The 16,130-nt window shown below is 34.5% G+C and overlaps 1 protein-coding gene across 5 annotated transcripts in view; it reads right to left on the bottom strand.

Moving 5' to 3' along the window:
- DMD (dystrophin) overlaps positions 1–16,130 on the bottom strand; it is a 1,087,789-nt gene that overhangs the window by 694,512 nt on the left and 377,147 nt on the right. For all 5 annotated transcript variants that reach the window (XM_051641663.1, XM_051641654.1, XM_051641680.1 and 2 more), the window contains 2 exons: positions 9,143–9,266; positions 2,035–2,122 (listed from right to left, as the gene is read on the bottom strand). In XM_051641663.1, the coding sequence (XP_051497623.1) occupies positions 2,035–2,122; positions 9,143–9,266 (212 nt within the window). The remainder of the gene's footprint in view (positions 1–2,034; positions 2,123–9,142; positions 9,267–16,130) is intronic.

Here is a 16,130-nt window from a genome sequence, read left to right as displayed (position 1 = left end):
TGTTAAAATAATCTTATGTTCTCCTAAACTAATGTTAATTATTTTATTCTAGCAGTACTCTGTACTGCTCTAACCTGGTTTTACTGAATTATTTAACAATTCCATACACTATTCTTCAAATTGCCTTTGTAGCAGTGGAATAGCTGAAAGTCCCATTAACATTTTAGGCTCTGAGTCCAGAGCAACTGTTTCTCTTCTCAACAGAATTTTTTCTCCCCTAAAACTCTAACAAAGAAAGATCTTCATTCTTGAAGGCAACTAACCTGTCATCCTTGCTGAAATATTCTTGCTACATTGATACATGGCATGATACAGAGCTCAGAGCAGTTGATTGGAAACTGAGAAAGTCATGCTAGCTAAGCTAGTCTACCTTGTGCTTCACCCCAACGGGAAGATGCACTTCCTTAATAAAGGTGTGATTTGTATGCACATCTAGCCACAGTTGAGATCACAACATCTATTAAACATAAAGCTGCATGGACCCATGGACTGAAGTAGAAAAAAGAGAACCTTGAGTTAAAAGCACATAAGAATATTTCAGCTAGAATGTTAGTCTACTTGACAGTAGACATGGTAGGTAGAACAGTACCTGAAAAGTAATATATAATGTGCTTGTGAGTTCTGCACTAAAACCAATATTAGTCACCAAGAAATACTATATAATCTGAAGAAATTGAAGCTGGAATTCTTGAGATGCAGATCTGCATTTGAACAGAGGAGGAGTGGGGTACAGCTAGGGTTGGACTCGGTGATTCCAAGGGTCTTTTCCAACCTGAATAGTTTTATGATTCTATGATTCTATGTGTCCTAGACAGATTCTGCCCAAAATAACAACCTTGATGTTGCAGCACACAAATTTCAATACTGCCCTAAAAGTCCTGTACAACCAGTTCTCCCAGGCAGAAAACTTGCTGCCAAAAATTGCAATTTTTAAAAAATTATCAGCCATGGAAAACTGCCCAAATTATTTCAAAGAGGATGAAAATGCTACAAGACTCCCTTCAGTCTATTCACTGAGTCTAGGAAGTGAACCCTTGCAACAGTAATGATAATTAAATATGCCCCACACAGTAGTATGGTCACTTTTAAAATATTACAGATTCATACTTAAGCAAGAAAATCTTAGGATTCCATCAAATTTTTGTTTAGCTTGGATAGTTGGTGCCTCAAACTCAAAATATTTTATTTTTAGCAATTAAATTCTTCATTATATCAATTTAATATAAAATATATGTGTAACTCAGTGCACTCAAGATCTATATTTCTGGCAATTGTTTCAGTATGATGGATGTTGGCCCATGTTTAATACTTTATTGCAAAGTTAGAAATTCTTTAATAACAAGGATAATGGCATGACTTACAATTTTACTTCCATCTACCTTTCTTTGATTTTTCTTTTTCCCTTAAAATATCTAAAAAGTTCAAAAGAATAGCATAAGAGAAAAATTATTTGAAAAATCAATAATAAAAATAAATAGCTTTCAACTGATTTTCTATTTTAAGATTTGTATAAGTTTTGACATTTATTGTCTTGAAAAGCTGAATGCCAAAAAACCTCATCCAAAACCCAATCAAATCCTATATTATCTGTGATACAGAACATTACAGCAATATGTATAATACAAAACATACATTGTATACTGTAAGTCAGAAGGTTCTTTTTCCAAAATTTTCAGAGTAATTCCTTCAGAGCTTTCTAATTCAGATAAGTTAATGCATCTTCAAAAGCTCAGCATACTCAGAAAATAAGATTACAACTTCAGTCTCTGTGCAGAACAGATTGTTAATATACAGTTCATCACTGTGAGTATGTTTTACACACATTTCTTTTCATGGTACTAAAGTAGGTTTTTTTTTTTCCTCATTTCTAATTAACACATTTAACATGCAGAAATAATAAAAGAAATAAAAGGTAATATTACTTTACTGTTCCATTTAGACAGTATTTGTTAATATAACTCCTGTGATAAATACGAACGAGCGCGTTTATCAATTCCCTAAGAAGATTATCTAAATCAACTCCCATGTAATTACCATTCACCATCTGTTCCACCAGGGCCTCAGCTGATCTGCTGGCATCTTGCAGTTTTCTGTATTTCTCAGGCTTTTCTCGCTGGATGGCCTGCAGCACAACAGAAAAGGTGAACATTTCAAAAGAGGGATTTTGAAGAAGAAAGTAATTAATCTCAGGGATGTCTTCTGATTTCTTGAGACCATTTAACCTGTCATATTGCCCTGCCAGCCTCCCAATTAGCAATGAAAGCAGCAAGTACCAGGTACCATCAGAAAGGGAGTCAGTCATATATTTAAATACATCAACTGAGAATCAGCACACGAAAGAGCTGATAAACGGTATGTCGGTATCTTACAAATAAAAGACATACAAATTAAGAGCTATTCAAAGCCCAATATTTCAAAATAAAAATTTAAGTTCAATTGAAACTCCCTACAGAGCAAGAGCTTCGCTCATTTCTCATGCAGCTTCTATTGATAACAGCAAGAATTGAGCATCCTAACTAAACCAAATCACAGGGTTTCAAAACACACTACAGTACTGAGCTCACATATCATTCGATTGCTTACTTTACTCTGAAGAGTAAAGAAAAAGAGAATAGAAAACCCTGTAAAATGCATATTAAAGTAGATACCTAACATACATATAAACATACACAACAGACATCAATATGTGACCTAATAAGTAAGAATAAGAATTAACTGCAAAATTAACTCAGGCTTCTAGGTAAGTATTGTATCTAATACTCTCAATTCACCTTTTTCTGTACTTAAAAATTTCTCACCTACCTTCAGGCTAGCTAGTAATGGTTGGTAAATGCCAGGTGCTAAAGTTTCAGGATATAGTAGGCAACGTAATTTCTCATTTCATTTTGGGTTGTTTGCAATACAGATGGAAAGTAAAGTAATTTTGGATCTGACAGACCCTCAATTCTGTCTCATGAATAATATCACTAAGACATTCCACTTATTTAAACTATTTTAGTTGTATAATTTAGGTGCAATTTAGAAGCCCAAAGAAACAGCACAGGGTCACAACCCAGTTTGATACCAAAAGTAAAACAGACTATACACCTCTCAGAGATCCTGACCAACACGGTGTACCATAAATCTGTCTCTTACTTTATTGCAGCAGATACATAAAGAAGGATATGTCACGGAAAATTCTTATGTGACATACAGGAAAACAACACACAACCCTGATTATGGCTTCTCAATCTCGCTGACACCATTAGGCTTCCCTATCACCTTGTTTATTTCCACAGCAAAGGTGTATTCTGTGTGATTTGACTCATCAGGTTTTCACCTGGACATCTTTCCTTACAGCTGGAAAGAAACCTCATGTAGGTTTCTTAGGTGTAAAGAATGCATTTAGTAGAACAATCTTGTGTATTATATTTGAAAATATCACTTTTCAAGTAGATTGCTATGCTCAGAAGGAAATAATATAAACAATTTCAGTAAACTCTCTTAAAATAACTTAAGAGAGTGATATTTAAGACATCCATAATTTAATAAGCAGCAGTTCCCTGTAAGACTTCCCTAGGTGAGGAGACACTCAGAACTTCAAAGAGAGATTTTAAATTAAATTCACACATTTTCACAACTTACGTATACTTGCCATTGACTTATGTATATAGAAACGATGCTTTCTAATAACACGCCAAAGCTTCTATCACACACTCTCAATAACATAATTTTGTATAAACAAAAAATATATAAAAAGGATATTTGGAGAAGAATTAAGGATGGAAATATTTTGGATTTTATAAGCACAGCTAGGGTTATTGCTGAAAGATTACAAAATTTAATCCCAATGAGATAAAGATTACTGCATTAAAAATGTACAGTTTTGTAGGCCAATAAAATCTTTTTATCATTCTACTGCACAATTTAAATATTTTCTATTTTTTTTTTAAGTCTGTTAATTCTCTGCAGAGTTTCAAAATTTCTTATAGACTCCTAATTAATACAACTCTGTCTATAATGCCAGGTATCATTAGCATAAGTTTAACTACAAAGAACTCAAAGGAATCATAAAAACACTAAAATATCCTGAAAATAATTTTACTCCTTCTGTAATGCCAGATGTGTTGTTACCATGAGTGCAACTCAGTGAGCACAAATGAATAATAAAAAAACCCTAAAATATACTAAAAATGAGATTTTTGAAATATTTTTGAAAAATTATATTACATTGAAGCCTGTGGCAGTTAACACGCTGATGTCCAGTAATACACTGAGTCTAGAAAAATGTGTATAAAAGTCCACCTCTGTCCTGAAATATTAAAGTTTCCGGGTCCTGATAGAAAATCTAAGCACTATATGCATAGCTCTTAAGATAAACGCTAATATTTGGTACATATAAAACTTTCTTTGATTACTTTTCTCCATTTTTGTGTAATTTAGTGTATATTATATGAAGGAAGGTCTAACACTGGTTAAAGGAACACATGTATACAGATGGAAAGAACAACACTAGCCAAAGGAGAAAAGACTGACCTCTTGGTCCTCATATGAAGACAAGTTACCTAATCAGGGGAGAAAGGAGGAAATTCACCCTAGTTACTTCATAGTACTTATCATATAGTCCTGTCATTATTCTGTATACATTGCCGTTGTTTACTGCATGTGCTAACCATGTCTTAGATGTTTTAATCCACTCAGAAGAAGGATTTCCATAAGCACATGTAAAGTGTCTAGAAATGGAGTAGGAGTCCTGTAATAATTTATTTATCTCTGTGGCTCTGTTTTGTTTGGGGTTTTTTCATTTTTTTCCTTTACCAAATGGGATAAGACTCTAGATTCAGATTCATTCATGATGCAAGTGTGCTGGGATAAGTTTGAAAAAGTTTGTAAAGTTTTGAAGCTCTTAGATTATATATATTACAATCAACAATTTTTTGATGAAAAGTTGTGGTAGCTGCAGTCACTTCAAAATGTTTCCAATTAAATCACTTTCCCTTTTTCTGCTCTTTTTGTATTCTAGAATAAATTTTTCAGGAAAGATACACCTATATGAGAAAAATGTGACAGTAAGTTACCTTTACAGGCTTTTATCCAATTGAGGATTAATTCTCTTTCAGACTATTTTGTAACAGGGAATGCAAATATATAAGAGCTTAGTTCTAACTGATTTAACTACACTAAAAAAAAAAAAATATTTTTAGCTAGATGCCAGTTGAAGGTGAAGAGGCTATTTTAACAATGCTGAGCATTTTATTTGACCTCAGCATTTTAGTTGGTAGATAATTACTTCATCACCTAGGAAACACTGGTGGTCAGAGTAATTTGGATGTTACTCATATCAAATCAACATCCTACTTTGAGAGCTCTGTGAAAAGATGCACAGTTGCAGTACTCCTTGGCCTCCTGTGACTCTGACCAATCACCCCTAAGGGCAGGAGTTAGCCACATTATCATCAACAGCTCTGACAGTGATTCAACTTTCAAATATCCAGGCCAAAGTCATGTCTGAAAAAGGTCACTAAAATAAAACGAACAAACAAGAACAGGACTTTTGAGAATGCCAAGAGAACAAATTTAACTGTCTAGGATATCTGACATTTTCTCTTACATCTGCTCCTTACTTGTTTATCTTGGATTCTGAAATTTAGGTGCTTTCTCTTCGCTAACCAAAGCTCTTTTCAAGGAGTTTTATTCTCAGTTTATTGATGTTTAGTCTCAAATCTGATTTATTAAGGATTTTCTATCTGGCAAGTTTTAATTTTCTGCACCTGAACCTTCATGTATCTGAACCTGCAATATAGAAAACTCATTATGGCTTTTTTAAGAAAAAGAAATATGGCCAGAGTCAGTGTTAGGTCTGTTTTTAGCAAACTATGTGTACTAGTTGCGATGGAGTGTCATGATGTTTATGGCATCAATGATTGGATGTCTCCATTATTTAGCAGTATGGTTGCTCCTCAATGAAACTTCTATGTTTGTGGCATCCAGTCTCTCTGGCCAGGTAAGTCAAATACCTTTTTTAGGAAGGAAGGGCCATAAATATTTTTGCTTCTCCCCAGACATAGGGACAGACTATTTGTGGGTGTGTAATATATTCAAGCTATGTAATACATCTGCCAAAGGCTAATGTCCTGCCAATATCCGAAGCACAGCTGGCTTAGGAAACAGTATATTTCATACAGCGTGCTCTTGGCTCCATCTCCCCCAGGCCTCCGCTGAGCTGGCATGGGAACAGGCTTTCGAACATGATGAATCATCAATGATGGCAAAAGAGCTTTCTTTGTGGCTGTCATTTCTGAAGCCTGTGTCCCTCCGTCATACAGCAGATGCACTTCCATTATATCATATGGAAGTGACCCCTCACCCAAAAAAAATCAAGAGTTGGAAACAAGCTGTCACAACAAGAAAAAAAATCATCCAACTAGTAAGCTGTCCTGAAAAGAACAGCAGAAAAGAAAGTCATTAGGAAAAGGCCCTAGGACTCAGCACCTACCATAGTAGGCAACAAATGGTAGGTCTGGTATCAGCCAAGCACAGATGTTCTGTTCTACACCAATATATTGTCAAATAGGGAGAAAGCTAAATGATAGCCAGTAAGGGAATAAGGGCAAGCTGAGATATCTGCATGCATGTGTACATGGTCACATGCATGCATGTGTAACTACAACACTGGAGCATGATTACTTATACAGCACACTTTTTTCAATTTTTACTTTTTTTTTTTTTTTTGCATTTCATCTTTTTTCTTAATATATATCTTCTACAACTTTATAAGACAGTGTAGTATATTAAAACCTACACTATCTTGTTTTCCATTGAATTGAGAATAATTTTGATGGAATTAGAAACAAAAAGTGTTGGCAAGCAACAATGAAACTGCTCAAATCAGTGAACTGAACAGTACTTCCTGGTTTGGCTAATAGTTTTATTGATGGAGTCAGAGACCAGAACAGAAAGAGTCAGGTCAGGACAAGCTTTAAACCTAGCATTTTAAAAACCCAAGGTTTTTTGTTTTGTTTTTGAAAAGCGTGTACAAATACTTCTATTAATGGAAAAACCTTTCAACACAGAATCTGTGTAGTACTTGTCAATTGCAATCTTTCAGTTCTCTCCATTAAATTAATACATGCAATCAGATATTTTCTCTCTTAAAACATCTAGAAACTTCTACATGTAACTTGATTTTCTCAAGAAACATTAATTTCAAAAGAGCTGATACTCTATGAAATCAAAAGCAGTCTTGGTCTTTAAAAATATTGTCACTGTTAATGAAGGATATATGTTAATTTCTCATATTTCTATTTGGAGTTACTGGTTGATCTCAGACTCCTCTTGTTACAAAGAAGATTTTTTTTCTGCACTATTTTTCTGAAAGAAGCTAGAAATTGGTTTCTTAATCATCCAGCTATTCAATTTTCAAGAAGGTCAAAGAACCATCTGAAATAACTTCTACTATCTGCATTGTTTTGAATTCAAACTTACAATGCCCATTCACTGGTCAAATTCCACACCTCTTTTTCCCTCCCTCTTCCTCCATTATTAAATATTTTCATGAACCTACATGAGATCTGAACATAGGTAGTGGCCTCCCAGCCCCAATATTCTTCCTCAGCACCAACAAAGACAAGGCAAGAATTACTGGGAACTCCAGCTGAGACCAGAGGGTCTGTGGTTCACCTACCTCCACTCATTTACTTGCAGTGATCACCACCTCCTTGGAAGCAAAGAAAAGAAAGGAGGAAGGTGAACCATAGCTTCTGGATCCTTTAATGCTTTTATAAAGTCTTTAAACCTGACAATATGAGGTGGAACATCATATTGACTAGGGAAACCTGACAGTGCAGGTGTCAAAGTAATATGTAGACCAAGATGAGCTAATTTGCTGTCCTTGATACTCCTCAGATGTTCCTCAAAATGGGAATATACGAAGGGGAGACAGGAGAATTTTAATGTTTTTGCATTCTTTTTTTTTTTTTTAATTTTATTTTACCTGCAATGAAGACTGAAGCACTCAGAAAACTAACTGTACATCTGTTTATGTATTTGATTAGTTCAATTATGCCAGAATGGAAGCATTTGAACCCTTCAAATCTTCTCCTTATAGTTGATTAATTTTGCAATTTTTACAAAAAAATTATTTCACATGACATGAAGGAGTGCCATGGACTAAATTCAGCATATTACATTCTAGTGGATACATACGCACAGTACTATTATGACAACATTAGCAATTGAATTAAAAATATTGCAAGAAACACGTTCTTTAGCAAAAAAAAAAAAAAAATATTATTTACAGTAACAAAATTCAGTGTTCCTCAAGCTTATCATAGTTGATTTATGATGGATAAGCAGACAGCAAGGAAAAACAGCAGCAAAACTAACTTCAATACAGTAATGTTGTTCCATTTGTTTTGTGTTCTAAGAGTATGTATGACGTAAAGATGTTTCTTGATATACTACCATATTTTAAGAGCCAGTGATAAAAATAACTCCCCTTTCTCTTACTCAGAAAAGATAGGAAATTTTGCATCTATGTGAAAAAATTAAATATGGAAGAGATTTTGTAATAGTTTAGTTTTTAAGGGCTGAATTCAGAATGTGTTGAATACATACACAAACATGACTACTGCTTAAACAGTGGAGAATCATTTGCTTAACCAAAAGTAGAAGGGAACCATTTTTGGTTCAGGAAGTGGAGACTGGTCATTTTCATATATATTTTATAGCATTGTAGAAATAAATACATATAGATTTTCTTTAGCATGAACTAAAATATGACCCTCTTAGCATCCTTCAATTTATGTATGTAAAATGTCAAATTAAGCTGCTAGTATAGAACAGTGGTGTATATTTAAGAAGTAACTTAAAGGCTTTGATTCAACTTCATCAAAGACTTTAAAGAATCTAGAATACCTTAATTAAATTTGAGTGTGTATGAACAACAACAAAAAAGATGTCTGTATGCAGACAGCCTGTGTAAAAATTCTGGTGCCAAAATCTGAAATTTACAGAAATAGTGAGCACTTCTAAATTTCTCTTGCGCATATGGAAAAATCAATGCTTGTCAGTCTACATTTGAACTCATTTAAACCTGGACTTTGAAAGCACTTTGACAAGCTAGTACTAACAAACAGACATATATATGAGTACTTTCTCCTACATTGACTCTTTCTCTGAGATCTGAGAGATTGCCTTCCTTCCGATATATTGCAAACTCAGGACTCTGAAGCACTGCTTCTGAACGGGTCATCCAACTATGGAGCTCTGTTGTATCCGAGTCAAACCTAAGAGACAGAGAAGTGCAAGTAGACATTTAATTTCCACAAAGTTTCTGAAAATATCACTGACAATAAACATGTTTAACTGGTTCTTTAAACAAGTGAATGAGCAGCAGTTCCCCGTAGCAAAAGACAGTTTTAAAACCCCCATATTTCATTAGATAGCTCATAAAACTATTCACTCTAAAATTCTGAAACACAGAAATACTTTTTCATTTTTAAGACCATGATTTGACAGCTGAACAGATGCAACAATTTTCACAATAAGGATTCTGATTTTGCAAGCTTATTTTTTTTGGAAGACATGAAACAAGTGTGTCTCACAGTGAAGAAAGCATATCAGAAGTCCTGTTGGCTCGGCTAAGGAGGTAAGGCCTATCTGGCTCATCAAATGCAGCTTTCATGCCTGTAAGATTTCTGTCTCAGCTTGTGCTGATGATATTATGAAGGATATTCAAGCAGGAAAACTGACCATTACACAAGAATCTTCCAATGAACTTAAATTTGTCACAAAACGTAATTACTAGTCAAAAGTAGATTATAATTTCCCTACAGCTAAAACTAGCAACAGCAAATGAAGATTTCCAACTCTCTGCATACACTTTTCAACTAGTTTTTACTGTATGGATTTTTTTTTTACAGTTTAGATTCTCTCATCAACTGATCTTAATTTTTGTTTTCTATTTGGAAGGTAGTAGTTCAAAATGAAGGTTACCATATTCAGATATTTAAATCACGGATGCACAGAAAAATCACACTGTTATTTCATATCTAATGTAGTTTTTTAAAAAAAGAGGTCCAAGATTTTTTTCTCAACTGTGATAAACTGCATGCTTGACTGCATTTCTTTATTGCACTATATGTTCATATATTTATACCTATTTTATAACTGATTTTCCTTTTTCAGGAATAGAAAGGAAACAATTGAACAGGAAGATCTAGAAAAAAAGAATCAAGTGTATCTTTCAATTTGCTTTGTAAATATAGGGTGTATAATTTACATACAATTGAAAATCTACAAGTAAACAAGAACTTGATTGACAGTTGGGAACCACTGGGATTTAAGGTTAAATCAAGTGCTACAAAAATCTACATACAAAGAAATGAAAACTCTATACAATTAAGAATGCCATGTTAGATCTAGTATTTGCACCGCCCTTTTTTCCTTCTCCACTGTGATGTTTGTGACTTAATTTAACACCATGCTGTGAAAGACCACATAATAAATAATGAAAGCAAATGAAAGAAGAATCACACTATGTTAATCCCAGCACAATATTTTATATTCAAATTATAAACTCTCTAGGAATAATGTTGATAGAGTAGTTCCAAATTATACTATTTGTACACTCATTAAAGGAGAAAAAATATTATTGTAAAGTAAAGAAAGGTGCAGAAATCCCAATTTCATAAAGAATTATAAATTCAGAAGTGAAAGACAAAAGAAAATTCCCAAATGGTTCAGGGAATCTGTGTACTGGTACCAGATCCTAATCCCTGAAATTGAGCTGCACTGCCAGTAAAAAGCTTCCAACTTCAGTTTAATTTCTGATCCTACAAGAAATTAAAATGTTATTCTTGAAATATAATGTTATCCTCTGTTCTGTATATAACTGCATATCTAATAAATGTAATGAAATTTTAAGACTACAAGACAGCAGAACTATGAAATCCAGTATTACCTCATAAAACTGGAATACTGTCTATTCAACAAGTTGCAAGCACTAACTGCATGTCTAATCCCACTGATTTCAGCAGGACACTAACGAAAGCATGTTTTCGCAAATATGACTTAGGACTGTTCAACACATCTTAAAGCAGAGAACACCCCATTTTAAAGCTGGACTAGATTACAACATAAAAACAAATTAATATATTTTACTAACATAATTATGTATGTAAATTATCTACAATCAAGATTTAGTGATGTTTGCCACACCTCTGCCCAATGTAAGCATGATCAGTGATGTGAAGTTCTACCAAAGTAGTCTCTAGGACAAAGCAGAGTTCTCAAAATCCACAGTAAGGAATACATTAGGTTAGATAAATGAGAGCAGCTGCCTAAGGACTCTCTTGGCACTTGAGGATTGCAGAGCTACAAGAAAGCCCCCAAATTCAGTGCATATTTTTTCAAAAAGACAGTAGTAGCAATGCTGTACCATCCTGTTTCAAACAAGTATCTGGTTTGGGGCTTGTCAGCAACACAGGCAAAAAGAGAAACAAGGGAACTTGTTTTAAGACAAGATGGAATTAGGTCAGCATACAGGTTCTCAACTATATGGCACTGCCACCCTCTCCAACTTTGGTTCTTCAAACTCAGTAAACGCTGTATTAACCACTCTCCCAAAATTAGCAGCCTGGGTTAGGGAAAGTGTTGTCTCTCCCTGTTGCCAACGTGCTCTCCATTCACCACTGTCTATGTGGTCAGCAGCCAGATAGGCAAGGTAAACAAAAAAGTAATGACCTTTTCTTTCACCTTACTTATACCTATAGCTAAAGCTGGCTCTCTCACTGCTGTCAGCTATTGTAGCAACTAGAATATTTTACAGCACTGGCATAAAGCAGCAGTAAACTAGAGAAGAACACAGAAGAGGGGACATCTGATAACAATGAAGTTGTGTTTAGCACTCCCTCAGTACCAAACTCCTTTCTGCAGACAAAATCGTATTACTTTTGATCTTTGCTCCATTCTCAAGCTGCAGGTAAGTAAGACCACAGAGACCAAACTTCTGAAGAACAGCCTGATACAGGAAGGAAACTGACAGAGCAAAGTGTTTACCATTGATCATATCTTCATTTCTTAAACAAAAGGACTAAGACTTTGACTCTGCATCCTCCCTGGAAGGGAAGTTTTGATAGTACAATAAAATAATGAGGAGCACATCCCTGGACTCAGAGATTCATCAGATGGTGGTGACTACTAGCCACAGTAGATAGTAATTTGACAGAGCTGATCTCGGACAACAGATTGGTCTGTCACTTGCAGTTTCTTTGGGAGATAAATATAACTTCACAAAGTATCCCGGCCAAAAAAGGCTATAAAGAGGGGGCAGAATGTGATTAAAATATATGAAAGTTAATTTAAAGTATCTTTTTGCAGCACATAAAGATTCTTAACATAAGGACATCTTTCAATTACCTTGAGGAAAAAAAAAAATAAAATCTCTTATGTTCGGTTTGCATAAAACCAGGAAATACAAGTAGAATACAGCATTTAATCATTCCACTGTGATGACTGAACTTTTCCTTCCTGAGCACAGCTGTAGTTACAAACTATATTAATTCTAGATTATCAAAGGATCAATATAGTCTCTAAATCTCTTAAATCTAACAATACTTTTAACATTAAAAAGTAATGCAATATTACCTTTCTGACCCAATAAAGCTGAGTGAATGTAGAATTTGTTAAAATAAACCCATGGAAGACACTAAAACCAATTCACTTGAGAGAATTACTCTAAACAATTCCCCTATTTTAATGTGCACATTAGCTTGCTCCCCACCTAAAAATTCAATCTGCAGCAGAGGACTTATTCTTAATGGAACACTCATGGTTTAGTTTTCCAATTAGTATTTACTTTTTCTATTCCACAAGAGATATACTATCTTTTAGTGCTCTCACTGCCCTCAAGCTACAGGCCAGCACATTTCAGCTGAGGTTAAACACAGTCTTTTTACTCGAGCATGTTTAAAAAAACATCTTCACATTTTTAATTAATGTAATTCAAATTTTCACGGAAGTCCCCCACAAATAGATTGTCTGGATCATACTAAAACCGTATGCCCAATTCAATTTCCCATTCAAAGCTCTCTTGCTTAGATCACCAAAAGTACTTGTTCAAAAGCAATTATTTGTTCTGACTTTCCCTTTGTTTTCAGTATTAGATAGGAGATAAACCTCACCTTTAAGGCATTTCACACCATAGTTACATTTTGTTTTTCTCTTACTGTGTATAGAATTTCTCACCCAAATACCCAGAATATGATATTCAAGACCTACTACAAGCCCTTCATCTAATCTCATACCATCTGGAAACCATTCAGTAACAGCAAATATCAATTTGTTTGTATTTCAAATTTTTTTTTAAATTGCCATATTAATTAATAATCAAAGGGCTGACTGACTATAAATCTTTCAACTGTGTAATGTGTCTTGTGAAGGTCTATGGTGGTTCTCACAGCCAACATCATCTAGCAACAGACAGTGGTATATTTTAAACTCATAATTTTGCCTTTTGTCTTTGACATACTGCCATGATAAGATTATGACAGCAAACTAATGAGCACACACCATTATTACAGGTATTTATACAAACAACTTGAATGTTGAACAAGTTCATATAGGAACACAAGCTGTGAAGTACCCTGCTGTCATGTGGCCATCACAGCATAGTATCTCTTCTCTAATTTGAATTAATTTCATCTTGAAACCGCTACTAAGTTACTGCTCCCATGGCTAGATAGTGGTTTCAGGACTTAATTCTTTCAACAGATAGAAACTGCCTCTCAGTTTCCTTTTCTTATTTGTTTTTTCCTTTCCTCCCCAAGCAGAACCACACCAGGCACGTCATCCCTGTGTATCTTGGGCAAACATAAGTCCATTTGCCTACATGTTGAGCTGGCAAGGAATGATGCAACTCTGATCCAAGGACCATATTTCTGCATTACTGCATTTCCATGGCTGATCTGAAATGCCCAGCTCACCAGTGGTGTTTCTCAGCTTGAAGCTCTTCATTGCCTAGAACATGTCATTGAACTATTTTGCAGTATATAATGCCTACTGGCAGAATTATTCTGTGATGATCTAATTCTCTGCTATCTTTCTCCTCTATATTTGTAGCTGATGAGCTGTTAGTTGATAAAGAGCATTTTCTTATCTCCTAATTTAACAGGTTATTTGTCCTAATAAATATTTTTCTCTTCCTATACTTAGTTCAGTCCCCAAATACTTTTATTTCCTTTCTGAATCATATACTGGACCTCCCTCTCCACTTGTGGTACTAGTCAGTTTAGTTTCATCAGTATGATAGGTACATTTTTGTAATGTAAACCAAGGCATTAAAGAAAACATTAGATTGATCCCAAGTGTAAATCTCCTTCAGAAAGCTCATAAGCACTTATAAGCCTAATAATTCTTCTTTAGCCAGCTATCCATCTTGCCACTGGTAAGGTATCTTTATGAAACATACCTTCCCCAGCCTGAGCAGTAATTCCTGAAGTGTAACATGGAATGCTTTGCACAAATTCTGATGGATACACTGCATTTCTTATATGTAAGCAAATCACTTATGGCTAAGGCAAATTACAATATCTAGAAGCTATTTAGCTTCTAGCAATATCTAGAAGCACACATATTTATCATCACCATTTGCATTCAGCAAATCACCAGTGGCTACAGGTGCAAAGCAATTTTAAATCCAATCATCATGCCTTTAGTGAGTGCCCAATGGTACAACTCATAATAATACAGGAGGGAATTCCAGATACTGTATGTGAAGAATATTTATTCTCAGTATATTTGTCACTTGTAGGATAAAGGGTTAAAACCCAATAAGCACTAAGAAGTTATACAGTGTCCATGTCTACAGCCCTCAGCCTCTTATTACCCTCTAAATGTTTACACTCAAAATGTTTATAAATCATTCCTCCTGTAAACAACATAAATCTACCCAGTTGTGTCTCAGTTACCTCTTCTTTCCTCTGGTGCTTGCTACACAAATACAACACTGAAACCAACCAGGAAAATTGAAGATACAGCTTTTCTCTTTTGGGATTTGCTAAGTATATTAGATAGCAATACAAGAGCAAAAGCTGCATTAAAATAAGAGGATAAGGGTCAAAGAGCCCAATGTGCTGCAAAAATGCTAAACAATAATCACTTATGTTGGACTCCTACAACTGACTAAACACCAATGGGATATTTGAAATGACAGCTATTAAAAATCCACCTTGAATAAGTCATTATAGTTTTTCCTTTGATGTATTTTTCCACAAAAGTCCAAACTTTTCTAAGTAATGAAGCATTAGAGTCCCAAATGAAATAATTTTCAAAGAAATGAAGGCTACTCTTTTAAACAACTTATGTTAACACTCATTAAATGAAAAAACCCACTAGATGGAGCAACTGTCCTATTTTAACATGCCTTTATCTTCAAAGGGCATGAAGTTGCTTTCAAACGTGGAGATTAACATTATATCCATAACAATGTTATGACAAATAACATTGGAAACAATAGAAGCATGTTAAAGTTACTTACTAAATGGCAAAGAAAGGTTTCTTTGGACATAATTCAATAATATTAATATTACAAATTTGCTTAAACATTAAGCAGCTCTAACCTGTTTGCTATTTAAAAAACTACTGTGAACAGACTAATATTCAGATTTTTCTATGCTACACAATTAAGTTGGTTTTCCCAGTATATGTAAACACCATTAAAATGCTATAGCTCTTTCTCCCATTTACAGTTTATTTTCATCCTAAAACTCCACCTGTGTTACATTTACCTCTAGTCCTACTGTCTAATACATACTTTCAACACCTTTAATATACTGCTCCAAGTATTTTTCCCTTCTCAGTTTCAAATTAAGTTCTTTGGGAAAAGGAGCTTTCCTATGATGAGTAATAGAACTTGGCACATGCTTGTATTATTCTGATGTTTTGAAGCATTATTTTTAAGTAGTTTTAGATTTCCGGGGATGGGGAGGAAAAAAAAAAAGTAGTATGTTTCTTATCTCTGCTTTCAACCACTTAGAGTAAAAAGTAGCTTTAGAAGGCAAGAAAAATCAACAGCTTCTTTCCCATGCAGTTATGCCACAATGAATTGGGGCAATGGAAATTTGACATTCACTGCTGTGTATGCTATTGGT

This window comes from Apus apus, chromosome 1, assembly GCF_020740795.1.
Source record: "Apus apus isolate bApuApu2 chromosome 1, bApuApu2.pri.cur, whole genome shotgun sequence".
NCBI classification, from domain to species: Eukaryota; Metazoa; Chordata; class Aves; order Apodiformes; family Apodidae; genus Apus; species Apus apus.
This window is presented reverse-complemented; position numbering and strand designations above follow the sequence as displayed.